Below are 26336 nucleotides of genomic sequence, written 5' to 3' on the forward strand. Positions count from 1 at the left end.
GCACCAAAAAATGCCTGTTTTTCTTAAAAATTGAATTTGCAGGAGCCTTGAGCAGTCAGTGTGAGAGATGAAGGTGTCTCCCTGGCATTATTAAGCTGTATCAATAATCTCTATTGAGAGAATTGGAACAGCCTGGCCTGGCTATGAACATGCTGAGGTCATTTTCCTGAGTGATATTTTACACAGCTGCTGTGAAAATGGCTGATTTGGACATCTTCTTCAGGGGAATTGCCAGTCAGTTGCAGCAGATGTCACTGTGGTGGTCCACAGGAACTGCAGGTGAGATCAAGAGGGGATGTTGGACTGTGCAAAGCCAGGAGAAGGTGTAATTCAGTAAAAGCATGTGTGGGAGCCCTCTGTTTTCCTCTTGTTCCCCAGGAAACAGGAATAAGGTATTTGGGGAACTCACACAAACCTTTGGGTGAGTCACCTCTGCTGTTCTCATGGGCTGGCCTGTGTCAACGAACTGCAGAGCTGGCTCAGCTCCTTATTCTGTCAGTTGGTCCCATTTTCCTTCTTGCAGTCAGAAGTCATCTGATAAAATACTTAAGGGCACTGAGAGGCACTCTGGGGCATGAGGAGTGCAAGGGGTAGAGGATAAATCAGCAGCTGTGGCAGTAACCTTGCCCCAGGGCTGATGGGCTGGAGAAGAGCTGGCTCCAGCAATGCCGGCAGTCGGTGGTGTATTTTTTTATCAGCTAGGAAAAACCATGCCTGCACAGTATGTGCTTCAACCTCTCCCCAGGGATAGCTTTGTAAATGGTATGTTGTCTGTGCTAGTTGTTAAAGCTTCACAGAGGTGTTAAAAAAATCTACAGTCTACTAGCAGAAGAGCTTGCTAGGTGGTGCAGCTGCATGGGAGGTTTTCCTATGGAAAGAAAAAAAAACCCCACATTTTCTTCCAGAGCTACAGACTCCAATATGGAAGCTGATCTGTGTATACAGCATCATTTTTAAGTGAGCCACCCCTTAAAGCTGCTTCTCCATTTGAAAAAGGGTGATGCTTGTTGAGCTTTTTCCATTCAAGAGGGCTTTGCAAGGCAAATACTTCAAGGAGCATTCCTACCTCTCCCAAGAGATGAGGTCTCAACCAGTGCTGTGCTCAGAGCAGCTGCACCACCAGCTTTGACTCTGGCTTTGGCTGAGCTTTGGGGCTCATAGGGCAGCCTGTATGCTAGTAACTTGGTGGCAGTGGTGGAAACCACACATTTGCTAGCAGTGGTCAGTGACAATGAACACAGCCAGTAGCTGAGGTGCATGCAGATGAGCTGTAGGCTTCACACAGATGCCAACCTCCCACCCTAGTGCTTTTGCTAAGGGGAAAAGGGAGTCTGAGTTTGGAGTGAGGATGGTGATCCCTGCACTGTATTAAACTTTCTACCTGCTAGCTTCAAAAGCCTTTAATCTAGTTAACAACAGAAGAAAGCAGCAATTAGCGCTGGAGATACCATGTTGCTGATGAGCAGCACAAAGGAGCTGCTGGAGAGCAGGATTTCATTATCCAGGCCATCTTCTCCCAGGCAGCAGGGAGTTTTGTTACTCAGACTTGGAAAAATGTCTAGGGATAAAGCAGCAGTGAACCATGAAATTCCCTTTGCCACTTGGTTGTAGTTTCATTGATGTTTGCCCCACAAACATTATGTGTGCACACCAACTTGCTGCCCTCGGCTCAGGCAGTCACCAAATCTTTGAATCACAGAGTGGTTTGGGTTGGAAAGGACCTTAAAGCTCATCCAGTTCCAATCCCCTGCCACAGGCAGGGAAACCTGCTAGACCAAGTTACTGTAAGCCCTATAAGCCCTATCCAACCTGGCCTTGAACACTGCCAGGGATGGGGCAGCCACAGCTTCTCTGGGCAACCTGTGCCAGGGCCTCAGCACCCTCACAGAGAAGAATTTCTGCCTAAAATCTCATCTCAGTCTCCCCTCTGTCAGGTTAAAGCCATTCCCCCTTGTCCTGTCCCTACAGGCCCTTGCCCAAAGCTCCTCTCCAGGTTTCTTGTTGGCCTCTTTAAACTCTGGAGCTGCTCTAAGATTTCCTGGAGCCTTCTCCAAGCTGACCCAGCCCAGCTCTCTCAGCCTGTCTCCAGAGCAGAGCTGCTCCAGCGCTCACAGCATCTCCCTGGCCTCCTCTGGACTCACTCCAACAGCTCCACATTCCTCTTGTGTTGTTGCCCCAGAGCTGCACACAGGACTGGAGGGGGGGGGGACGGGGGAAAGACGGGGGGGGGGGGGGGGGGGGGGTGTCACCCCAGAGCACAGCAGAGGAGCAGAATCCCCTCCCTTGACATGCTGCTCACGCTCTGGGGATGCTGCCCAGCTTGGGGAAGGGATGGGAGTGGGTTCTGGGCTCAAGCACACACTGAAGCTGGGTGATGGGGAGCTTCTCCTCACCCAAAACCACCAAGTCCTCCTTAGGCCTGCTCTCAATATGAGAGCTGATGGAGGGCGTGTGGGGATGCTGCTCTCCCTTGGACACCCATATTCACCTCCACTTCCAGTAAAGCATCTTCCAGCATGTTGCTGTTGGTGGCTTTGGGCTGTTCCCGGGGCACAGCAAGTGGAATCACTCAGTGCAGTGTGAGTGGCTGGGGACCAGGACTGCCTTATCAGGGTGAGTCAAACACCCTGCACTGCTGACCTCGTAAGGTGTTCCCAGACCTTCCCATCTAGGAGACCCTTGTTTTAAATGTCCAAGTTTCTTTATTAACCTGAGTATAACAAATATACACAGTATAAAAATGAATATAGAATGTGACAGATGTACAGGTACAACACAGAAATATGAACTATACAATGACAAGTTCATTGAATGATAATAATATATTAAGCATTTCAGTACTTGGAAAAAGCAAGTTTTGATTGTAAAAATTGTATCCTGTTCCACTGAAATGATACAAAGTACATTCAATACTGAAAAGTGACACAACAGAGGGGGATGAGGGCATGGGTGGGCTGCTCAGTGTCACCTCAGGCTGGGACTGTACAAAATGAATCCAGACGCTTCTCTGAGATGAGTTTTAAGAACTTAGCAATTAAATCAAGAAGTACAAAGTGTTTTGGGGGGGTATTTTTTCTCTTAAAAACATGTGGAACATGCACTTCCAGTAGGATCAACGGGCTTCGGCAACATGCAGAGGGCGCAGCCTGGCACAGCTCTATGCCTGCTCCGAGTTGATGGGCGGCAAGTTTTGGTGCTTGAAGTACTGCACGACTTGCTGGGGCAGCTCTGCCAGCACAGCTTTGGCCAGGGTCTCCTTGGGGGCCTGCAGGCAAAAGGGACCAAACACCAGTGTAAGAACAGCCATTGGGACTGACTGAGCAAATGTGGCTGAGCTGTCCCTGACTCCAGAGTGTGGCATTTCATTTAATGCCCCCTCGAGTCTACTGGCAGCCAGCATTTTATACACCTTTGAAGATTACATTCTATACTACACCTTCCCTCCAGGAGGTGATTCAGTGGTAGGGAGGAAAAAACCATCCTGGCTAGGTTAGGAAAAACCTGGTACTGAGTAACAGCAGGTGAAATGGAAAAACACTGATTAGGTGCAAAAAGAGTGAAGATAAATATGGGCTGATGTTATGCACTCTCTGGCAATCCTGTGCCAGCAACAGCATCTGACCCAGGGCTGACTCCCAGCTGATCATGGTGGGCAGGCAATAGCATCTCATTTTGACTTTCTGTTCCTCTTTTTTTCTTCCTTGATCCGCTTTTTTCCAAAACACAAGGCTGGGCTGGGCCACCATCCCATAGAAGGTACCCATGCAGGGCCAGTGCCAGCATCATCCCTTTCCACAGGCACTGGGAGAGGATGGGGGAGAGTAGGAGCTCACCAAGCATTAAGCCCTCAGCACATGGCACATCAGGGGTGTGGAAGAGGCCTGGGTGGGAGACGTCAACATAGGACCATGGTGAGGGACATGAGCCCAGCACTGCCATGGCTTGCTGTGGGAAACCTGCCGCAGTGAACTGGTTTTTGGTCTGATCTGCCTGGCAATGACAGGGGTGGCAGTCATGGGGGGATGCTCAGATGGAGCATGCTATGGATATGCAGATCACTGTTGCCCCTGCCTGCGCTTGCCTGCAGCACTGATTTACATGGTCCACACCAGAGCAGCACTGAGGGATATGGAATCCAGGGCCAAGGTAAGGTGGGCTCTTCCCTCTGTCTGCCTCTCCAGGGGTTGCTCCACTTCCAGGATCATTTCCAGGCTTGAGACCCCATTCCTGCCTGCAGTCACCCACCGCTGCCCACACTCACGTTGCGAAAATCCCGGAAGGGCACAAACTGGACAATGTCACGCACGGCCTCCTCGCCCGTGTGGGAGCGCAGCACACGGCTGTCCCCATCCAGAAACTCCATGGCAGCAAAATCAGCATTGCCAACCCCCACGATGATGATGGACATGGGCAGCTTGGATGCCTGCACCACGGCGTGTCTTGTCTCATCCATGTCGCTGATCACCCCATCCGTGATGATGAGGAGGATGAAGTACTGCTGCAAAGGGGAGAGCAGAGGGTCAAACTCAACGGGATGCAGGTGCACCTTCACAGTGCAGCCAGAGCCCATGGAGTGTGATCACACAGGATGCTACATACATGGGGGGAGGCAGGTACCCTGGGGATTTAGAATCACAGAATCGTAGAAGGTTCTCTGGGCAACCTGTGCCAGGGCCTCACCATCTTCACAGGGAAGAACTTCTGCCTAAGAGCTCATCTCATTCTCCCCTCTGTCAGGTTAAAGCCGTTCACCATTGACGTGTCTCTACAGGCCCTTGTCCAAAGCCCCTCTACAGCTTTCTTGTAGCCTTTTCATGCAGTGGGAACTGCTCTGAGATCTCCTGGAGCCTTCTCCAGGCTGAACCAGCCCAGCTCTCTCTGCCTGTCTCCAGAGCAGAGCTGCTCCAGCCCTCGCAGCATCTCTGTGGCCTCCTCTGGACTCACTCCAACAGCTCCATGTCCCTCTTGTGCTGTTGCCCCAGAGCTGGACACAGGACTGCAGTGGGGGGGATCTCCCCAGAGCACAGTAGAGAGACAGAATCCCCTCCCTTGACCTGCTTCTCACACTCTGGGAATGCTGCCCAGCACACAAGGAAGTTCTGGGCTCAAGCACATACTGAAACCGGGTTATGGTGAGCTTCTCACTGACCAGCACCGCCAAGTCCTTCTCTTCAGGGCTGCTCCATCCAGTCTCTGCCCAGCCTGTGTTTACACTGGTGATTGACCTGACCCAGAAGCAGGATCTTATACTTATCTTTGAGCTTTAGGAGGTTTGGTTTGAGAGCAAAAGGCTTACTGCAACTCAGGGCAGCCAACACTACCCTGCATAGCAGCTCCCAGACATTTCAGGTATTCACCCCGTTTTTGAAAGGTCAAGCCAACAACAAACCAAGTTCCACCCCAAAATATTTTGCTGATTTACTAATGGAATGTACTTAATGACGGAAGAAAAAGCCTAATCTGTGCAGAGCTTCCGTATCACAGTCAGAAGTCTGAGCCAGGGGCAAAAAGCTCAGGTTGTGGGGTCCTCACTGACACATTGCACAGATGGGGAGCATCCCAGCTCAGGACTCATTAGTACCTCATACAAAGCTGTGGGCCTCACAGGTACAAGGGGGGATACAGAGGGTGGAACAGGCTGAGGGGGGGATGCCACAGCAGGGGCATTTGCACCACTCCCCAAGGCGAAAGTAAAGTGGTTGAGGCTGATCCTGCAGAGCAGGGAGAGGATGGGCAGATGGACAAATGGAGTGTCCTGCTGGACTCAGCAAAGCAATTCTGGGGAATGTGGACCTCCAAAAAGCCTATCTCCTCTGACTCCGGGGAAACTAATGGTTCAATTTCAGCACATTAGACATCTTGATTGTGCTGGAGAAAACCAAGCACTTAAACGCATTAAAGCCCTTTGTTCCTCTCCTCATTCTTTCTATTTCCTCTGAAAAATCACTAGTGCAGCCATCCCGGAAAAGCCCATTTTCCTGGTCTTACTCCAGCCCACATCTGAAACCTTCCCTTAAGCATCATCTTGCCTCAACACTCTCCAGTGCTACACTCCAAATACAAAGAAGGCTGGGTTGAGCTTAAACACAACTGAAGGATGTGAGCAAGGAGATATTCCCAAGCAGACAGCCCATTCCCAACCCCTTTGATTTGTTAGCTCTGCCTACAAAGCACCCTCAGGGTTTACTTCTTCCCTGAACCCAGACTTTTCAGAGCAAATTAGGGGAAGATATAGGTCTAAAGAACAGGACCCTATCATCCAAGCCTGGAGGGTAAGACCAGGAGATGACCTGCATTCTCTTCCATGGGGCCAGGACAAGTGACTGCAGCCTGACCGTGTCTGGGAATCAGTACAGGAAGAAGAATACAACCTTGTGGAGAGCAGCTGATAATGGAAACACATTTAAGCTGATTCCCCCTGGCCTCTGTGTGTGATCAAAAAGAGGAAACCCAGAAAGGAGTATTTCCTTTTGTTCCCTTTTCAATGCAAAATCCATAATGGGATCAGAGAAAAATGCTGGGAAGTCTGCCAGAAAATAGGGGGCAGCAGAGCTTATCCAATGTGTATCACAACATATTTCAAAGGCCAAGTGGGATAACAGCTGATGGTGAGGGTCGGCCACAGCCCACAGCCAGGTACCACCTTGAGCTTCTGTGGCAGGGAATAGGCTGCTAACGATGTAATTAGGCTCACGTGTGAGCAGGACTTGAAGGGATTAAGCAGCATTAAACAGCATGAAGTAAGAAAAGAGGAGATTTGACTGCAGGGACCCTGCTGGAAAGGTGTGTTTTAATTCTTGGGAGTTTATTAATCCTTCCCTGAGAGTGAAATCGTGTGTAATCCCTCTGCCTCTCCCCCCCAGCACTGACATGTTTTAATACTCCCATCCCTTAAGAGCCAACAGCTCCCGTGTTTGTGATGTGTGTTGCCGTGGTAAAATGACAAGGTTCTTTGGTTCTATTTGAAGTGCTGGGAGCAAGCGAGAGTGGAAGGAAGAGGAAGGCAGGTCTCAGCAGCCACCGGAGCCAGCAGCATCAGGGGGTCTTTGCTGCACGTGTTGAAGATGGGAAGGAAGAGAAGACGACCCCAGGGGAGTGAGATCACTAATCAGTAGCACTTTGTACTTCCATAAAACCCTAAGGAGTCACCACAGGCTTGCCTCTGCTGACACTACCAGTGCCGTTATTTAAAATCTCCCTTGATTAAACTATTAGTGCCACCGGAGAGGTGCAATTTGCATACGATTAGTGCCTTTGCTCAGCACGGAGCCCGTGGGCTTCTCCCTCCCCCACTGATCCCAAGACAGGCAACAAAAAAACTGAAAAGCAACCTCGATTTTTGCTGAATTAAACCAAATTCAGTATTTCCTTGTGCCCGCAGCTGAGAAAAGTAACAGTGCTCAAGACAAGGCTAGAAAATATCCTCTTGGATATTTTCCAAGAGGAGGAGGTTTCAGGGGTGATCCAGCTCTGCTTCAGGCAGGAATCAAAGAAGCTTCTACCCTGAGGCAGCTCCTGCCACACCCATGCTCATGCTCAAGACGTGCTGTCCTTTATAGGCAGCCTGCTGCTGCAGAGACCCAAGTAAACTTCATGGTAGTGTCTTCATAGAATCATCGACTCATAGAAAATTTTGGGTTGGAAGGGACCTTAAAGCTCACCCAGTTCCAACCCCCTGCCATGGGCAGGGACACCTTCCACTAGACCAGGTTGCTCCAAGCCCTGTCCAACCTGGCCTTGAACACTGCCAGGGATGGGGCAGCCACAGTTTCTCTGGGCAACCTGTGCCAGGGCCTCAGCACCCTCACAGGGAAGAACTTCTGCCTAAGAGCTCATCTCAATCTCCCCTCTGTCAGGTTAAAGCCATTCCACCTTGTCCTGTCCCTACAGGCCCTTGTCCAAAGCCCCTCTCCAGGTTTCTTGCAGCCCCTTTAGGCACTGGGAGCTGCTCTAAGGTCTCCCCTTAAGGAGCCTTCTCTTCTCCAGGCTGAACCAGCCCAGCTCTCTCAGCCTGGCTCCAGAGCAGAGCTGCTCCCGCTCTCACAGCATCTTTGTACCCCTAAGAGGACACCTTGGCCACCTCCAACAAGGCTGGACCACCAGCTGCAGCTCCAAGCACACATGGACATCCCAGCATCCCTTCACCACCAGCTTCCTCCTCCAATACCAGGCTGGTTCTGGCTCCCTTGTGACCCAGCATGACTGAGTATGGCTGCACAGGGCCCCCGTGCTGACTAGAAGATTTTTGACATACAGATGTGAATGCTCAGATGGACTAACTAATAGGGAGTTCCAGGACTGCTGGGAGGCTGGAGAGCCTGGACAAGAACTCCAAGCCTGGCCCTGAGCCCACTACCACTTGTCCAAGTGGCGTAAAAAACAAGGATCAAATTGAGCCTCCCTGTGGTTTTCAGCAATTCCCACTTAAATATAAAAAACTTTTCAAAGGGGAGTAGTAGAAAGGTTTTCTGGTTTGGATTCGGCCATCAGCCATATCAGAAGCATCATGCTTTACGACGTGGCTCAGGCTTGCTCACTCCTGCTGTTTGCAAGACTAGATGTGGCCCCCAAGAGAAATTTTCCTCCAGCTATTTGTTGTCCAAGGAAAATAAGCCAAAGGTTTGAAATCATGCTTGGCCTCTTCCCTGTGGCTTGTGTTTCCCATATGTGCCAGGGCAGCAGCATCACCACTCTTGTGCCCCACCCCACCCCCCAGGACTGTCTGGTCCACCCTGCACCAGGACAATCCTGCAGCATGCAGGAGCTGTTTTGAAAGGAAGAACCATGCTCCTGAGGGCTATTAGTCCATCCATAAGTACAGAGGATGCCTCTTTAGAACAAAGTCCCTTGGAGCTCAGCAGATGTCTTAAGAAAAAAATAAGGAAAGAACAAAGCTGTCCTTCCCTGTTTCCTGCCACCTACTGCCCAGCACATGCCAGGGACTCCTGAACCTGAGCTCATGCTGGTGCAGTGGTGAATGGCCGATGATGGTCTGCTACAAACACAGCCTTTCCCTCTCTGAACCATCACAGTCCTCAGCTCCTCTCAGGTGCCCTTCCCAGGGCAGTCTCATGTCCCTGACTCCACACCATACTGGCCTGTTCAATACCCATCACCCAGCCATTCCAGGGGGGAGCTTGCAGCCTTTCCCTGTCAGAATTAGGGAGAAATCTATAATTTTTTCACCATTCCTGAAAGACATGAAAGGCTTTGCATTGCCCTGCCCAAAGGCATGGGGATTGCCATTGCCTTATGGGATCTGACAGACTTACAGATGCAGCTTCTTGTTGGGTGGCCTGAGACGCAAAACGAGCCACATGGTTGACAATAGGGGAGAAGTTGGTGGGTCCGTAGAAGCGGATGTGGGGCAGACAGGCCGAGTATGCTTGGACAATGCCCTCCACACCTTCAGGGAAAGCAGAGAAACCAAGCATTACAGTTAACCACAGTTCAGACCCATCACAAGTCCAATTAGGCTTCATTAGCTAACACTGTCATGGGAGCTGAATTCAGACCTGTTCCCCTCCTGCCCATCCAGCTTCACAGGTTTTTTCCACTTCAACTCAATTTTCCTAATACTAGGGCTTTGCTCCTTAGTTACTTTGTAGTAGATCCTCAGACCTTTTGGGGTAAGTGTTCTCATAGTGCCCACAGTTAAAGAAAACTTTCCTTGGGGTTCCGCAGAAATCTTAGCATCAGACAAAGAGGAAGAGCAAACAGAAAAGCAACTCCTGGTCTCTGAACATAGCCAAAACCCAGACAGGCATGGGGCAAAGGTTGTGGAGAGAGGCAAAACAATCCCATAAGCACCCTCTGAGCTTCCAGACTGTGTTGGGAGCAGAGGGCAGAGACCCTTCTGTTTCTGCCACACCAGAACAAGGTCAATGGCTGCTCTCTGGGAAGGATGCATAGTGTGTAGTTCAGAAATGACCAATTCCACAATTAACCAGCTGACAGACAGTCCTTTGGGAAGGACCTGACACTGGTAAGAGTTGCAGGTGACTTCTGCACCCCATAATTCCTGCAACAAATCACATCCAGTGAATTCTTTACAGCTACCGGAGAGGAGCTGAACAAAGCCAAGGCAGCAGAAGAGCAGATGTTCATAGCCAGCTTCCATGAACTGGCCAGCCAGCAAGGTATGGGGGCTGGCTGAGCACCCATTTTGTTGGGGTAGGTCAAACCAGATGACTTTAGGAGTCCATGATGGCCCTTAACCACTTGGGATTTGAGCAGTTCTCCAGCCATGACTGTGACCAGCCCCCAGCTGTTAAATGAAGCATTAAGTCTGAATTCCCCTTCTGCTAAAAAGGCCTAGTTTCTTGCAGGCTTGCTGGAGGAGGAGACGGCTGGTAGGACACAACAGACATCATAATGGAGGATTTTATGCTGTCTGAACCCAGTTGTGTTTTAAACTGGGCATTCCTACACACCCCCAAATTTTCTCTGCTTTCCTCTGAGCACACCCTTAGCATGTGCTCTGCTTCACTGTCAATTACTGTTTGAATGCACCTTGAAAAATGCCTAAACTGTTACCAAAGAAATGCAAATGCAGAAGGAAAGATAGAAGACACTGAAGTCATCTAAGGATTTTTAAAGATGCTTACCTGAACAGAATGGGTTTGTGGGATTGAAGTTAATGGCAAACTCATGGGATACCTGTGGAGAAGAAAAGGCCTTAATTAACATGGAATGAAGAGCAGGTTACTCACTATGAGTTTAGGTGGTGCTGCAAAGCTGATTTGCAGCTGGGGCTTCCCTGGGGCAGGATCCCATAGTCACAGATGCTACAGTCCATCTTGCTGGGTCAGTAACATTTCGAGCCCTTTGCCACCCAAACAGGAAGTAGCAGCAAATACAAACAAGGTCAGGGTTGATCACTATTTGAGGATGAACTGGTTCCTCAATCCCCCCATTAGGAGTTGCCTGAAATTATTACATCATGCATTCTTCTATGGCTATCAAAGCATGTTTGCCCATCTGGCTTCCTACTGGCTGACTTGAGGGAAAACATGCAGAACGGATGTTCTCAGCCACCTGGGCCTTCTCACCAATCACTAGGAGGAATCGGAATTACTTCATCCTATTGCAGGTTATAAAGGGATAAAACTCAATTAACATCACAGGGAGGCCCAGCTCTGGCAGCATCCCAGTTCTGCAATTCTCTGCAAGTGGCCTGATGCATCAGAAGGGACTCAGGCACAGAGCAAACTGGACTGAAAACCTGATCTGGCATGCCAGCTATCATGGCAAATCATCATGACAAATCCATGGCATAATCATAATGGCAAGGCCAGCAGATTATTAGCTTCATCATCTGGGTCTGCATGAGTGTGAAAGGCAGCACAGCAGAGGTGACATAAATGCTTGGGTGTTATGGACAGCAAGTGCCTGCACAATCTCGGCTGGTTTTCATTGGCCTCCGAGGTAGGTGCAAGATCCTTCTACCACCTTCTTTCAGGCTGAAGGAGATGATCTCGTGAGGATGCCCTGTGGGACACCAGCAACAGCAAGTAGCCTTGCACACCCTGATCTGCAGCCCATTGCACTAGCCCATCCAGCAAGACCAAACAGCAGCACTGGCTATAATCGCACCTCCCTCAGTTGCTTCCATGGGAAGAACCTGCAGAGAGAAACCACGAAATGCTGGGCAACAGTTGATTTGAACCTCTCTCTGCCAGCAAAGGCAGGGCAGCTCAATGGCCCAGGTTCAAGAGAGGGTCAAGGCTCCTGCCCTTCCATATGAATCTTGCCAGTGTTGGCTTAGGTCAATAGCTTGCTTGGGGAACAACCATCAGACCTGGGAATTTGGGCATTCTTCACTCTGCTACCTTCAGTTTAGGCACCATAAGAAGCAAACAGACTCCAAGGAAGACCAAGGATGTGCAACTGCCTCTCCTGGCACGTCTGAAGGTTGAATGGGACAATCTAGGCTTTCAGGCCACCAGCTCAAGGGCTCTGAAACAAAAAGCTCCCACACTGTCGGTGCCAAACTTACAAAACAAGGATATTTTCTCCCTCTCATAAGGGTGGAGGTTTGCTGAGCTTCTCAGCCAGGGGAGCAGTTGGGGACATGCATATTCATAATACTGGCAAAATGACTGTCCTTTAAGGTGCCATGGAAGCAGAAGTCCTCCTAAGACTTCAATAGCAGCATGCATCTGATTCAGACTTTGCAATTATACCGGGCATTGTGTTGAAAGCAGCAGAAACTATTTTTGCAAGAGGCTGTAGGGTGGGAAACAGCATCAAAACAAAAGTAGGTCAACTAGAATTCCTCTCCATGCTGTGGAGCTGCTCAGCTGTCAGCCCGGTGGACGTCAACAGCCTGCTTGGGTCTCCCCATGCCTGTTGAGCACAACCAGTAATGCTCCCAGCCACCAGTAACCCTGGGTTAGAGAAAACACGGAGTCTGAAAAGTGTGACTGTGTTTTGCATACACCCTTTCTTGTAGCAGCCTCAATTTTAGCAAAATATCCAAATTCCAATATCTTGGTTTTCAGTTGTAAAGGGCTCAATTTTGTATTTAAAAATTCTGCGATAGGAGTATTTATAGATCAGGCAAGCAAAAATATTTTCACGTTTTGCACTGCAAAAGAGAGGTTTCTCTTTCTTTTAAGCTGCAACAAAATGATTTGGAGCTGTGCTCCTCACTGTCTACACAGCAGACCCCCTGCAGAAGTGTTTCAAAACCTCCTCTGGAGTTTTTACAGATTATATCTATATCTATATATATATCTGTTGGAAAACTCAACAGGAGAGCTTCAAAATAACGAAGAAAAAAAAAAAGTGTCTTGTTCCCTATCCAGCTCATACCTTGAAAAACAGTTTCTGTGCAGGCAAATGTATTTTGAGCACCTGCAGGTATTACATTCACCAGGAACTCAGAGGGAGAAACTCATTCAAACCACCCCAAAGGGTAAGACGTTCATTTGCAGCCACTCTGTGCATTCTTCCTCTGAAGGATGGAGACAGCTGCAGCTCCATTCTTTACGATCAGGAATTAGTGATATGTCTTGCAGACACACAACCAGAGCCTATGCCAGAGAACTGACACTGCAGAGGGTTCTCTGCCACTTCTTCTAGTGATCCCACCCCTCCTGTGACTTAGTTTCCTCATATATATATATATATAATGAAGCAAATGGATGCAAAGCCTTGGGTTGGCACGTTGGCAAAGCCACCAGCTCACTTTGGTCAACCCCATCTCCCAAACCTGTGGTGACCTGTGGGGGTCCAATGTTAACCATCACCCTCTCTACTGCTGCCTTGCCTTTGCTCATCCCCCAGAAACCAAAGCACATCTGCTTCCCTCTCCTGTTCCTTTGCTGGGAAACCGCTCAAGGCTCTCTACAGATCTGACACATGGCAAGATGTTCTTTGACATTTTCAATGAGACTTTTGTGTGCAAAACATCTTGCTGCGATGGATGCCTGGCAAGTGTTGGGGGAGCCATGGCAACGTGTGATTTATACTGCTCTTATCTCAACCATCTTTTCTATTTCATTCAGGTTTGTGGGTACAACAGCCACCCCCTGTTGTGCCCCTGGGGAGCAGCATCAGCCACACTGCTCCCCACCATCTGTACACTGTAACACCGCCTGCCCACTGTAACACCACCTGGCCGCTGTAACACAGGGCATGGGTTTCAGTGATTGCTTTGGCTTTGAAACTACCTAATGAGCTTTGTGATCAAAAAGCTTTGAACAAGGGAATTGGGCAGTCATGCTAGGTGAGCTGGGCAGGGATGAAGCTCCAGGCTGGAGTAGTGCAGGATGATGCACTGGGGATGCCTCCACTGCTAACCTGAGGCAACTGATGGGTCACACTGGGCATTTGGGTGAGTGATCTCTAGGCACAGGCCAAACACATGGGGAGGGAGAGTTGCTCTCTGCTGGGGTTTACATGGGCTTAGACATCATTCCGGGGGAAAAGGAGGTGTTTTTCAGCCCAAAACATTTCCTTGGCAGGCTGCAAGAGGCAGACAAAGCAGGAGAAGAGGAGAAGCATCCCTCTGCCCCGCAGCCCCTAGCCAGCATCTTTAGCCACATACCACCTCCAACCTTGCAGTAAGGGATGTTTCCAACCCAGCAATGCCTTTCCCATGGGCACTGACCCACACACAGAGGCAGCAGAGCAGGATGCTCACTGTGATTATTCACCCATTCCCTCAGCAGCCCAAGCCACTGTACCCTTTCCATCCCCACTATGCTTTCCATTGCTATTGCTCTCCTCAACTAATAAATCCCTGATGGTAGCTGGCTGTAAGTCCTTGGAAGCTGCTTACCAAGATTTTCCCACTGAAAGCTGTGAAATGATAGACCAGAGACGTTTGCTGGCCAAGGAGGATGAATCAGTTCCAAAGTGCACAAGGAGGGATCTCCTCCTGTGGCTGGCAAACAGCAAGAGCTCCCACTTGAGTCACATGAATTTTGGCTGCTGCAAAAGCAGAGAAAAGTGCAAAGCCAAGCAGGCAGGGCATCCCCAGCCTGGTGACTTAATGTGACCACTGCACTCAGCCAAGAGCAGAGCTCCCCTCCCAAAGAACACAACAGGCTCACTGAGACTGAACACCAGAAAGAAGCTGAGAACTTCTCAAAACTAGCAAGCAGAAAGAAAATGCACATTAAGGGCATGAGCAAAGAGCAGACAAAAGACCCAGCCAGTAATGAACGATGGGGGTGTACCAGCACATCTTCCCAGCCATGAGAACATGCTCCCCATCAGGCAGAGCAGTACCTGCCCACCTGAGGAGCAGGATGCTCCAACTCAGGCCCTTGCAAGATAAAGGTGTCTTTAACTCCTTTGGTGCTTAATCCCAGGAAAAAAAAAGGCTAAGGTGGTTCTGAGGAAAATCCCTCTGCTCCAGTTCTTGCTGGCTCTGGGGGCTGCATCACATCAAGGCTAACTAGCTCCCAGCCCCCTTCCAGGTTTTGCCACCATCAGACACATTCATACAGCATCCTTTTCCCACAGCCAGTATAGTTCCTGCCTCTTGCCAGGAAAATGAATCAATGCCTGGCTCTGTCCATTAATGCCAGGGAGCTGCCGCTTTCATACTAGCTTAGAAGAGAGGAATAGGCTGCCTGTGCCCCATCCCCACCTCATGGTCCACCCACACTGTCACATCTCACTCTCCACCAGTTGAAATCCCACATCTGCCCATTCCTGCTCTGCCTGGCAGCTTTTCCCTGGTCGAGCCAGCTGGGAAGCCCCAGCAGCTCTGCTCCTGCCCAGGCAATATCAGGACAAACTCTCTCAGACATGCAGTTAGCCACAACACTTCACCTTCCAGTCTGGTGGGAGCTGGGCACCGAATCCCAGAGCAGGAAACATCTTGTCTCTAAAAGAGAAGAAGCAAAACAGTGGGTGTATTCACACACAGGAAGCAGGCTGGCACAGCTCTTGCCATGGCCTCCCCATGCTACCAGCTCCCCAATGCCCAGCTACAGTGAGTGACAGCTAGAAAAGGAGCCAGCTTTCCCTTCCCACAGAACACAGTGCCTTTAAAAATCAGGAGCTGAACAGAGACAGAATATATGTTTGCCTTTGGCTTTTGATCCTTAGAGAAAACTAAGATCTCAGCTTTGCTTCATTACCCACAGGGATCAGGAGCATCCTCTTGCCCAAACACCTGTACCTCTTGTAGACATGTAACCCTAGAGATATAAACCAAAAATTAACTATTCATTTTGGTCACAAAAGCCACTATGGCGAGACCAAGATTCCTGTTCTGTCTTCTCTGTTGATGTCTAAGATTATGTTTTTGTGTGTTGTACTCTCAGGGCGACTAGGGAACAAGACAAATACCAGCAAGCTGAAGGCATCTGCCTTTGCACCAAGAAAGCACAAAGTGGATGCCCCACCTTTGCTAAGGCACCCTTTCTCTCAACAGAAGTGATGGGGGGAGAGGAGAAGCCTTGTCCTTACCCTGTTCTCCTCCTGCATTCCACTGTATATGGAAAGTTTCTCCAAGGAGCTTTTCAAAATTAAGGTGCTATTTAATGCTGGCCTTGCAGCTGGGAAATAGAGATACCTGCATCCCATCAGCCCCCAGGAAGCCAGGAAAACATCCTCAAAAGGGGAGGAGGCAGAGGGGCATGGTGCTTACGAGTCATAGTCCTGGATGATCTGGCCGACAGCCCAGATAGCTGACAAGTACTCGTTTGTCCCCATGGGGTTGATGTAGTGCAAAGAGGAGGGGTCTCGAGGGTTCCCGTTGGAGGCTGTGAAGTCAATCCCAACCTGGGGGACAAGAGAGAAGCACAGACCCATACTCCATTAGCAGACATCACTGCAGACCTAGCAACCAAGCCTTCATTGCCTTTGAGGTCTGCACACATCTCCATCAAGATCCAAACCTCAAACTTGGAAAAGTCTAACAGCTCTTTACCTTCCCTAAAAAAAGCTGATTCAATACTAAGTTAGGCAAAGCCATTCACTATTACACCTACATTTTTCACCAGCCAGCATCATGACTCATGTCCTGAAGCAGCCCTTGCTCCTGCAGCAGGCCATACCATCTCCGGCTCAGGATCTTCGCTGCCCATCTCCCAGTTGTTAAGTTCAGGAACTGAGTAGCTCCATGGACATTAAAGCAGCCAGAGCCACCTGGGCATCTGGATCTCAGGGTCTTTGATCAATGAGTCACAATCCTGAGCACATCTTTTCCTGGGGAATTCACTGGGCTTTTCTGAGGACCAGTGCATACTGAGCTCTCGGGGGACTTTATCAGCAAGGCACTCCTTCTCCTCCCTCCTCAATTAAGCTTGCTATTTAAAGACATGTGTAGAAATGCCCATCCCAGACTCAGTTAAATCTGATCAGCAGAGGAGATGCTGAACCACCTGATTTGAAATGACTGGGAAGGAAGAGCCAGGAAGAGGCAAGCAGGCAGCACAACTGTGCTCACCTTGTTTGCTCAGCAAATATGCAAAACCCAGAATAACTCTGGGGCTAAATTGAGATCAGGGGATTCACACTGGATTTTGCTCCATATCTGTAATGGGAGAGGATGAACTGTGATCCGGATGAGAAAGGACTTTGGCCTGGCTGGGGCAAGAAAATAGTCACAGCCTAGGACATGTCACCACTCTGTGCCAGACTGGCTGATAAAACAGGCTTGACAGGACAAGAGGACATGGTCTTAAACTGGAAAAGGGTAAAGTTTAGATTGGAGTTAAGAGAAAACTGTTGTTCAGTGAGTGTGGTGAGGCCCTGGCACAGGTTGCCCAGAGAAACTGTGGCTGCCCCATCCCTGGCAGTGCTCAAGGTCAGGTTGGAATGGGCTTGGAGCAACCTGGTCTAGTGGAAGGTGTCTCTGCCCATGGCAGGGCAAGTTGGACTGATGATCTTCAAAGTTCCCTCCCAACCCAAACTATGGTTCCATGAAAACCCAACTTCCTCATCAAACAACCTTACAGCTTTACCAAAAAACGTTGTAATACCCATGCCCATGTGCCAAGCTCCTGCTGAGCCACCACAAGCATGACTGGAGCACAAGAGGGAAAGGGAAGCACGGTAGGGGGACCCAGAGGAGTCAGACAAGCAATACCACAAAGAGCAGCACTAGAGCTACAGGTTCCTGAGGGATGCAGCTGCCTGCAGCACGAAGCAAGCAGCTGGACACAATGCTCCTCTCCTCTGTGGCTTTAGCCCTTCTCTCCCTACTGCCTTCCTCCATAGGAGGATACCAGCTGCCTTTCCAAACTGCAGGGGCATGTGCAGCAGCTGCCTCCTCCCAGCTCTGGTGTTCCTGCACTGTTGCACCCACTGCAAATCCACCTGGGGTTTTGGACTAAAGATGCCTTGGGCAGGGGAGAAGCCCTCCAGTAACCAGCAGATCTTTAGATGGGGTGTGGGGAGATTTCATTATTCAAGCCTAATTCACACAAGAGGTCTATGCTAACAATAAAGTTAATGATTTTCGCTTCACTCTCCAGCACCACAACCTGAGCACAGAGGCAGAATGGCACACAAAAGCTCTTCCAAACTCTCCCGTTCCTATGACAACTCTTCCTTCTCCTCACACTCTCCCACTCCACCATGTTTTTAGATGAAACAACAAAAATACAAACTGAAATCCTGAGTGCTCACAGCTCTCTGCATACTGCACCAGAAAAGTTTGGAGAAATTGAAAACCCCACTTCTGCCTTGTGGTGGTTTCACTCAGGGTTGTAATGTCCTCAGTTAGTTACTCCTGACAAGCTACAGTCCAGCTTGAAAGAAGGTGGAAATGGCAGTAAAAATGCAGAAGACCATCTCATTAACAGCCCAAAACCTCTCAGCTGGCTTCAAAATAAGGAGAGCTTCTACAAAAACCCCTGCAACAGGGAGAAAAGCCAGTAACATTCTGAGAAGGGGCAGGGGGTCTTTATGTAAGTCTGATCTTCAGCAAGACTCTAGCCAGCTCCCTCCAGGCTACTGGATGCATCTGAGCATCACAGTAATGACCCTCAAACACCCCAAACACATGCAGTTTAACAGCAAAACAAGGCAGTTCCTCGTTGCCATGAAAAGCCACCCAAGCTGGTGCCAAATCTCATGCAGAACCTCCCTCCCTGGTTTGACTGTTAGATAGCTGTTACTATTACTGGGCAGAGAGAAGCAAAAGTCCTTACAGTAAACATCAGCTGGCAGCCTCCCAGGATGTAGTCCAGGAAGGAGAAATCTCTGGTTATCTGAAAGAAAACCAAACCAAACCAAGGAGTGTTTCATCAATCTTCACCATTGCAGAACAAAAAAATACCAGAAAACCCACAGAAAGTGCCCAAGCCTGTGTCACTGTGAGGTTGCACCTTTGGGGACATTCAGCCACTTAGAGCAATGGGAAAAACCACCTGGGACTCCCACAGCACCATTTTGGCAGTTCACAAGTCAGATGAGGCCAAGCAGGGCTGTATGTTGGGTGAGAGTTGGGCTGGGATGCCCAGACAGAGGTCACTGAGAGCTGGAAGTGTCCGTCATGGTGAAATGAATGGAAGGTCCTCTCCCCATGGCCAAAACAGTCTCATGCCACCTGCAGATCTGGTGTGGGAAAAGTTGTATTGGTGCCATACAAAGGGAGGACTTCAAAACCTTAGCTCAGAACGACTGCTCTCAACTGACCTGACACGAAGGAGTTGGTAAGCACCTAAAGTTTGGGCTTTGTGTAGATGCTGCCTGTATCGAACACCTCCTCCTGAGTCTGCGGCTACCTGAGCATAGGGTGGCACCAGCAAGTTGATACATTGGGTGCAGCAAGTTGATACATAGGGTGCCAGGCAAGATACCCAGGCAGAAAGGAAATCACACTTTGATTCATGCTCTGCTGGACCTGCACTTCTAAATGCAAGGGTGCTGAAGTCAGAAAGGATGGGGGAGCTTAGGAAGAGCTGATCCCAGATAGGAGCAGAAACATCCCAGCATCATACTCACTTTGCAGGAATTGACAATTATGATCCCCGAGTTCTTGTAATTCTTTTTCTTCTTTTGCTTTTTGGGGTTAATGCACTCCATCTCAAGCTGTAACACATGAGGCAGACACCGGTGTGAAAGTGGTGTTGGTCTGTGCTATGGACTGAAGATGCCACCAGCAGCCACATCCCAGGGGCACCCTCCCTCCATGCCTCTCAAAGTGCTGACGAGACAGAAAAGAATCAGAGTGTGTTACAGGTATTTAATGATGGAATTGCAGGCACAGAACCTGCTAGGGATGGGGTGGGTCAAACACATGAATAATTAGGGCAGGCAGTACTCCTAGCAATGACAGCAGCTGTGATTATCCATGAGTCTTCACAATGTGCCTTCAAATCAGGTGGCTTCTGCCAAGACTTTTGTCCAAAACTTCAAGTGGAAGATGGGGACATCTTTGGCCACAAAACCAGTGCAGCATGTCACATGTTGCCTTCTGGCCGTCAGACCACAGGGCATCCCCTCAAATCACGGGTGCTGCTTCAGACATCTCAGCACAGCCCAGGACTGCCTTAGCTCTCTAGCTCAGATGCTTTAGCTACAGCTGTGGCCTTGGTCACTTATGGTGTTGGTAGGAAGAGAAAGGTGGCTGGACTTGGCCTCTCAGAACAGGTTGAGGGTCTCAGAGCTAGTACCAAAATCCACTGTCAGCTCCAAGGAGCCCATTCCTTGTTCTTCCCTGCAAGTGTGTCAGCACTTACTGGAAAGGCATCTTGGGCTTCACGCATCCCAGCCACTGAGGTCTGAAACTCCCCAATGAAGTCATGTCCTCCATCACTGTCATAGTCGTAACACACCACCTAGGGTGGAAGGAGCACAAACCACTCTTAGACACAGACACTACCTCCTGCAAGGAGACCTGCTGAAGTTCCCAACCTTTCCTGTTGAAGACCCCAAACAAGGGTAAGGTTTTGGGGAGGTTTGGGGATTGTTCTGCTTTGTTGATTTGTTTTGTTTTTTATAAACTAGCCATGGGGTTTTAGACATTTAATGATCTATTCCAGAGGCTCACCACCACAATGAAAGCTGAAGGGGCCTCCTTTACCTTTATCAGCTTCTCCACATCTCCGTCACACAGTGACACCAAAGGCACAGTGAAGGGCTTCCAGGTGGGGTCCAGTGTGTACTTGACCACCTGCAGGGTGGGAATAGAGGGATGCTGTTACAGACACATCTGCTGGGAGAGACTGGCACAAAGCAGGGACACGTCTCCAACCCTGGACCAGGTTCTCAATGGGGCAGCCCAGGCAAGCTGCAGAAGCTCCATCTCAGCCCTCTTCTGCCTTCCTAACTTAGATACAGCATCCTGCCTCCATCTCAGGCTGTAGCACTTGTGAGTTCCAACAGATTCATTTGCATTACATCTCCGAGGTAATTAAACAAACCTGCTTGAGAAAACAGCTGCAGCAGACTGGGTAGCATGGACACAACCAAGCCCAGAGCATGGGCATATCCACTTACTCCACCAGTCCAAGGCCAGGAGCTACTATTTATACCCTCTGCTTCCCCCTGCTTGCACCTTACTCATTGCTTACTCTCCCTCAACATTCCAGGGCAGCCTATATCCATCTGGGCTCTGACCACCAAGAAGATGGAGTAGTGGGATGCTGCAACCAGCCAGGAAAGCCAAACAGCCCTGGGCTCTCCTGCCTCATCTGAATAACATCTGCTGCCTCAGCTGGAGAAATATTAATTGATACTGTTTGACATTTCCTGAGAGAATACAACTGTTTGCTTAAGCTTCCTTGGTGGAAACAAGGCAAACACTGGCAGGCTCCAGGCACATGCCATGTACCTCAAAGATGCCTGCAGGCAGGTGAAGACCCTGTTTCATGAAGGTGTGGTGCTTTAAAAGAGAGATTCATGTGAGTATTAGAAAGCTGGATATAGGTGGCAGATTAACCCTTCTGTGTGCAAGGCAAACAGAGGGATTGGAGGACTGTGGACCTTCGCAGCTGCAGCAGCAACAGCACAGCTGGAAGATGTTCATGGCTGTGCTGCAGGCAAACAGCAACACAGGACCTGAAACAGGCATCTTGTTTTACAGACAGGCTTTGATGTGAGACCAGGTGAAAGAAACCCTGATGCTGCAAGCACAGTTTAGTCGAGAATATGTAAACTCCTCCTGCGGGAGGCTAGGAAGATGTCGTGGTTTAAACCAAGTCCCCCAACTCCCGGAGAGTTAGGAAGGAGAATCCAAAGAATGTAGCCCCCACGGATCGAGATAAGAACAGTTTAATTGCTAAGGCACAACACAAATCACCACTGCCATTACCACTACAAATAATAATGATACAGCCAATAACAAGCGAAAAGAATACAACACCCCACCAGCCACCGACCCATAACTCACTCCACCCTGCCCGGCCGAGCACCGCGTGCTCCCTCCTCCATTTTCCTCCTGAGCTCTACCCCTCCTCCTCCCTCTCTCCCAGTTGCATCCTGGGCATGACGTGCTATGGTATGGAATACCTCATTGGCTAGCCTGGGTCAGGTGTCCCGTCTCTCCTTCCTCCTGGCCTCCCCTCCTCCACCTGGCTGGAGCACGTGCTCAGAAAAGGCCTTGAACAAAAACACCCTCAAAACATGCTCGCTACCAAGCAACTGTTCCCAGCCCAGAAGTCAGAACACAGCACTGCACCAGCTACAAGAAGGAGAAAAATTACTGCCACGGCTGAACCCATGACAGAAGAGCAGAAGGAGCCCATGCACCCCAAGATGGTGCCCGTGCTGCCAGCCAGGCCCTGCAGTGCTTGGAGAAGGATCTGGCATCTCCACTGCATGAGAGCCAGCTGGGCATCCACACTGATGCTCCAATACCAGCTGTAATGAGCACCCTGATCCTTCCCTGTCAGGTACCTCCATCATGGCACAGGGAATACCAGCATCAGAGCAAGTGCTAGTTACATTTCCATACCAAAAGCTGTAAGAATGGGGAACCTTATTACTTTGTATCCAGCCTCAAAACACATAGATGGTCACGTGGTGTGGGATTCCTCTGAGGGCAATGGGATGCATTAGGGGCTGGTAAGGAGGAGACTGTTAGAGCACCCATTACTTAAAACAAAACCTGGCTAGACCCTTTTCCATTGAAACAGGAGAGCAGAGAAACTGGGCAGCAATCCAGAGGAAAAACCAGTATATACATGTGCTCCCTATAAACCTGATCTGCTTAACAGCGATGGCTGGTGCAAAGCCACGTTCCCAATTCCCACGCCTCTTCCAGGAGGAAGTGCTGAAGGTCAGTCCAAATCCCCACGTGTCTGAGAAACATATCTTGGTGAGTCAAAGCCCTGCTACCCACACTAAACCAGGAGGAAACATCAAAACAAGGTCCCAGCCTGCTCCCACAGAAATACAAAGAGAAATATTAAGTTTGGTGTGAATTAAATACGCATGGAAATGAGTGTGGGAAAGCACAAAAAAAAAAAAAAAAAGAACAGGGTTGGCGTCAGCCCATATCAGTACTACAGATCATGGGATGCTACACACATCCTGGTATGACTGGGGGAAATCCTCATGGACTGCACAGCAGTGGTAAAAAGCAACCTACTGCAAGACTTGGTAAATAAACACCCTGGTACAGGTATAGCCTTCTCGGCAGGGGCTCCAGCTCCACTAGACATGAGCCAAGTGCGGGTGTGCTGAAGCTGTAGACACCTGGAGACACCGGAGCATCCTCCTAGCTGAGGATCTGGCAAAAGCTTGTTTTAACCTTTCCCCATTGCTACTCCCTAGGTCACCTCCCACCATCTCTCCCCACCATCTGCTCAGGTCACAGATCATCTTGCTGTCCTGCAAGTGGAGCAACAGTGGTCCAGGGCTCAGCCCATGTCCAGGCTGACCGTAGCGGTTAACACAGCTTAGAAAACCATCTCCCTCTCTGCTTGGTAGATACAGGAGGGAATAACACAGAACAGATCGCAGGTCCTTGCTAGCCTCAGTAAATCTTTATCCACTGGAGTCTAGCAGCCTCAACTGGTACCAGGAAGGCAGCTATAAGTTTTAGAAATCCCTGGATCCCACCACATTTTATGGGTCATTGGTGAGACAGTACCATGAAGGGCAAGAGGAGCTGATGTAAGGAATGGTCGTATTTCTGCAGCTTGGGTTAGAGTTGTGCTCACCTCTGTTCTGTGGACCAGCATCCATTTCCCATCGTCACCTGGTTTATAGAACTCCAAGAAAGGGTCTGACTTTCCAAACAGGTCCTGGGGGGAGAAAAGCAGGATGGGTCACACAGTGCTCTGCAAGCAGCCAGTACAAGACACTTCCTTCCCCAAGCAGTGCCAACCCTGCAGACTCATGTCCTCACAAGAGTGGCTCACAAGCATGCCAGCAAACCGGCAGCACCTGTGGGCAGCCACTCCTCCATGCCCTGACCACATGATCCCATGGACTTTTGTGCCACATTTTGGCACTGATGCTGCAGGAGAGTCAGCACCTGGCATGTGCCCTGGCACCAGTTTGCTCCCTGGATGCAGATGCTATGGAAAACAGCCCCAGATGGGAAGCAGCTGCATTTGGGTTTGAAAAACATCCAAAGCTCCAAAAGAAAAACAGAATTATGAAGTGCATGAGTATCTTGGGGGAAAACGAAAAAAAAAACCCCACCCTCCTCCACACAGCAGTGAAGTATAAGCAGAAGAAATCTTTCAGAAGCAAGCTGCCCTGGTGTTGACAGAGATCATGTTAACACCCGCTGAGATGCACAGCCCTGAGTCGGTGTGTACTGCCTTTCTTGCCTATCTCCTCAGATATTCAAAGATACTAAAGGGCTGCTGGTTACAAGAAATACGTGTCTCATGAGAAAAACACATCCCTGCTGCACATGGGGGCATCTGCAGTGGAGTAGGACTCCACTGGTGACATCCACACAGGGAAACTGCAGCATTCCAACAAAGAACTTCATTCCCATTCAGCAAGACTAGGAAGTGGAGGAAAAAAAAAACAGCCTAAAATATCCAAAATTATTTACTGAGAACTCAAGCCATTGCAGCTGGGGTTTTCCTCCCAGGGGGATGTGGGTGCCTGAGTCCTGCAAAAAACTGGAGGAAGTTCTTAAGAGTTTGAACAGGAGCTTTTGGGGCTTCGAAGTGACGCAGCAAGGATGCAGGGGGCTGCTCATGGAGGAGGAGGAAGCATGGACACCCCAGGAGCTGCTGTCCACAGCCAGCATGGGAGGTGGCGGCTGGGACAGACACAGGCTCTAGTGAGGCTCCTTCAGAAAATCCATTAACTTCTGTATCCAAATCCTGTTTCCAAAGCCAGCCAGAAAAGTAAATCACTCCAAGTGTTTGGGCTTAGAGAAACAAAATCCTGCTTCAGTCAGAATTGTTCTGCCAGAAGAACAGACCAAAAAGTCTCACAGGGATGTGCTCTGGTAATATGGGGCTATTTTCTCCTACCCTTTTTCACATGTTTTCAGAAGAGAAACCCAAGCCATTTTTTTCTGCAGGGTTAGGGTTATGGCACAGTTCTGATCCTGCTCACTCACAGTGCCTGGCCTTGGCACTTTCAATCTTCACTGATGGATTAAAGAACCAGCAATGGGTACCTGACCCTGCTTCTGCCAGCTTAACTTGCAACCCAGTGCAGTTGCAACAGCCAGCCCAGTGTGGGTTAGTGGGGGCACCAGCTCAGATGGCAGCACGGAGCTTTGAAGGATTCTGCTGTCATCCCATGTGGACCAGCCTGGTCTGCAAGTCCAGTCAATATTGTTCCATTAAAAATGGGGTGCGAGATGCCTCCAAGCCACAGGATTACATGCTGCTATTTTAAAACATCAAAACAACAAACACCTCACTCCTGCAAACCTGGCACGAGATGGAAGCTGAGCAACCACAGGAGCTCAGCAGACCAGATCAGTCTGCAAACTGATCCAAACTGGTCCTTGCACACCATGAATGAGGAAGGTGGAGGTGGCACTCCCACCAGGTGCATCTTCAAACCACAGCTTCCAGCAGCAGTCCCACCTCACAGTGCTTGCTCTTCCTAAGCTATGCTGAAGCATCATTGCCCTCTGGCTGTCCCCATGGCTGTGGTGGCACACACAGCTCTGAGCTCACCAGGGCTGGTACCAGGTAAAAGTACCTCCCTTCTGCAAGAAATTTTTCCTTGAAACAACTCTCCCAGGAGCTGGCCAGGCTCTGATCAGGTTCCTGATAAGGAACAAGAGCATCAGGCTGGTTCTCCTGCTGACATGCTCCTGCTGTGCAGCTTTGGCATGTAAAGCAAGGTGGTGAGCTGTAGGTGGAGAAATCATGGACATGTAATTGGGAGGAGGACCTGCCCACAGCCTGAGAAAGGTTCCATATTCAGGGTGTTCATGGTGGGAGCTACCAATAATGACCAAAAAGGACTGTGTATCATCCAATTTCCTTTTTCAGAGACTATTTGAATTTCTGTGAAGTGACATGAACATCCTTTGCATATAAGCAGGACTCTGAGCAGTGCTGTGCTGTGTGTTATGTGAGTCCACACAGAAACCCCATCAGCAGGCATTCACTAAGGAGCTTTCTGCTGACACCTACTGATAAGCCAGATGGAGACCAAGAAAGAATACCACAGTCGTTATCCCAGTGTAACCAGGTAGATGCTGAATTTCTGTACCTTGACTGTGGGTCTGAAGGGCAGCAGACCCACAGGTGTGTTCTAGTTGAAGAATATCAGAAGATGCAATAGGTTATGCCTGGTAGAGGAGCTTGGTTGCAAACCTGATTAGAAAGGCAACTCCCGCCCATGGAGCGTATGGTGCCACCAACGAAGTGGCTGATACAACCTCCATAAGTGGAGGCGTGCCTCAGACATACAGGGAGGACCCAGTTCCTTGGCCCTGATCTTCACAGTGGCCACAGCTGCAAAGGGACTCTGAATATTGAAGG

At 49.6% G+C, this 26336-nt stretch overlaps 1 protein-coding gene across 7 annotated transcripts in view; it reads right to left on the bottom strand.

Moving 5' to 3' along the window:
- Positions 1 to 2679: 2679 nt before the first annotated feature.
- CPNE2 (copine 2) overlaps positions 2680 to 26336 on the bottom strand; it is a 52692-nt gene continuing 29035 nt past the window's right edge. For 5 of the 7 annotated variants that reach the window (XM_031051727.2, XM_031051732.2, XM_005152305.3 and 2 more), the window contains 11 exons: positions 23580 to 23663; positions 20498 to 20587; positions 20154 to 20252; positions 19417 to 19503; positions 18621 to 18680; positions 16112 to 16245; positions 15289 to 15343; positions 10608 to 10659; positions 9273 to 9406; positions 4262 to 4498; positions 2680 to 3265 (listed from right to left, as the gene is read on the bottom strand). In XM_031051727.2, coding sequence (XP_030907587.1) covers positions 3158 to 3265; positions 4262 to 4498; positions 9273 to 9406; positions 10608 to 10659; positions 15289 to 15343; positions 16112 to 16245; positions 18621 to 18680; positions 19417 to 19503; positions 20154 to 20252; positions 20498 to 20587; positions 23580 to 23663 — 1140 coding nt within the window. In that variant the 3' untranslated portion in view covers positions 2680 to 3157. Of the gene's footprint in view, positions 4499 to 9272; positions 9407 to 10607; positions 10660 to 15288; positions 15344 to 16111; positions 16246 to 18620; positions 18681 to 19416; positions 19504 to 20153; positions 20253 to 20497; positions 20588 to 23579; positions 23664 to 26336 lie in introns of all 7 variants that reach the window. The other 2 variants (XM_031051729.2, XM_034072630.1) reach the window with 2 other exon arrangements.

Source organism: Melopsittacus undulatus, chromosome Z, assembly GCF_012275295.1.
Source record: "Melopsittacus undulatus isolate bMelUnd1 chromosome Z, bMelUnd1.mat.Z, whole genome shotgun sequence".
Classification (NCBI taxonomy): domain Eukaryota; kingdom Metazoa; phylum Chordata; class Aves; order Psittaciformes; family Psittaculidae; genus Melopsittacus; species Melopsittacus undulatus.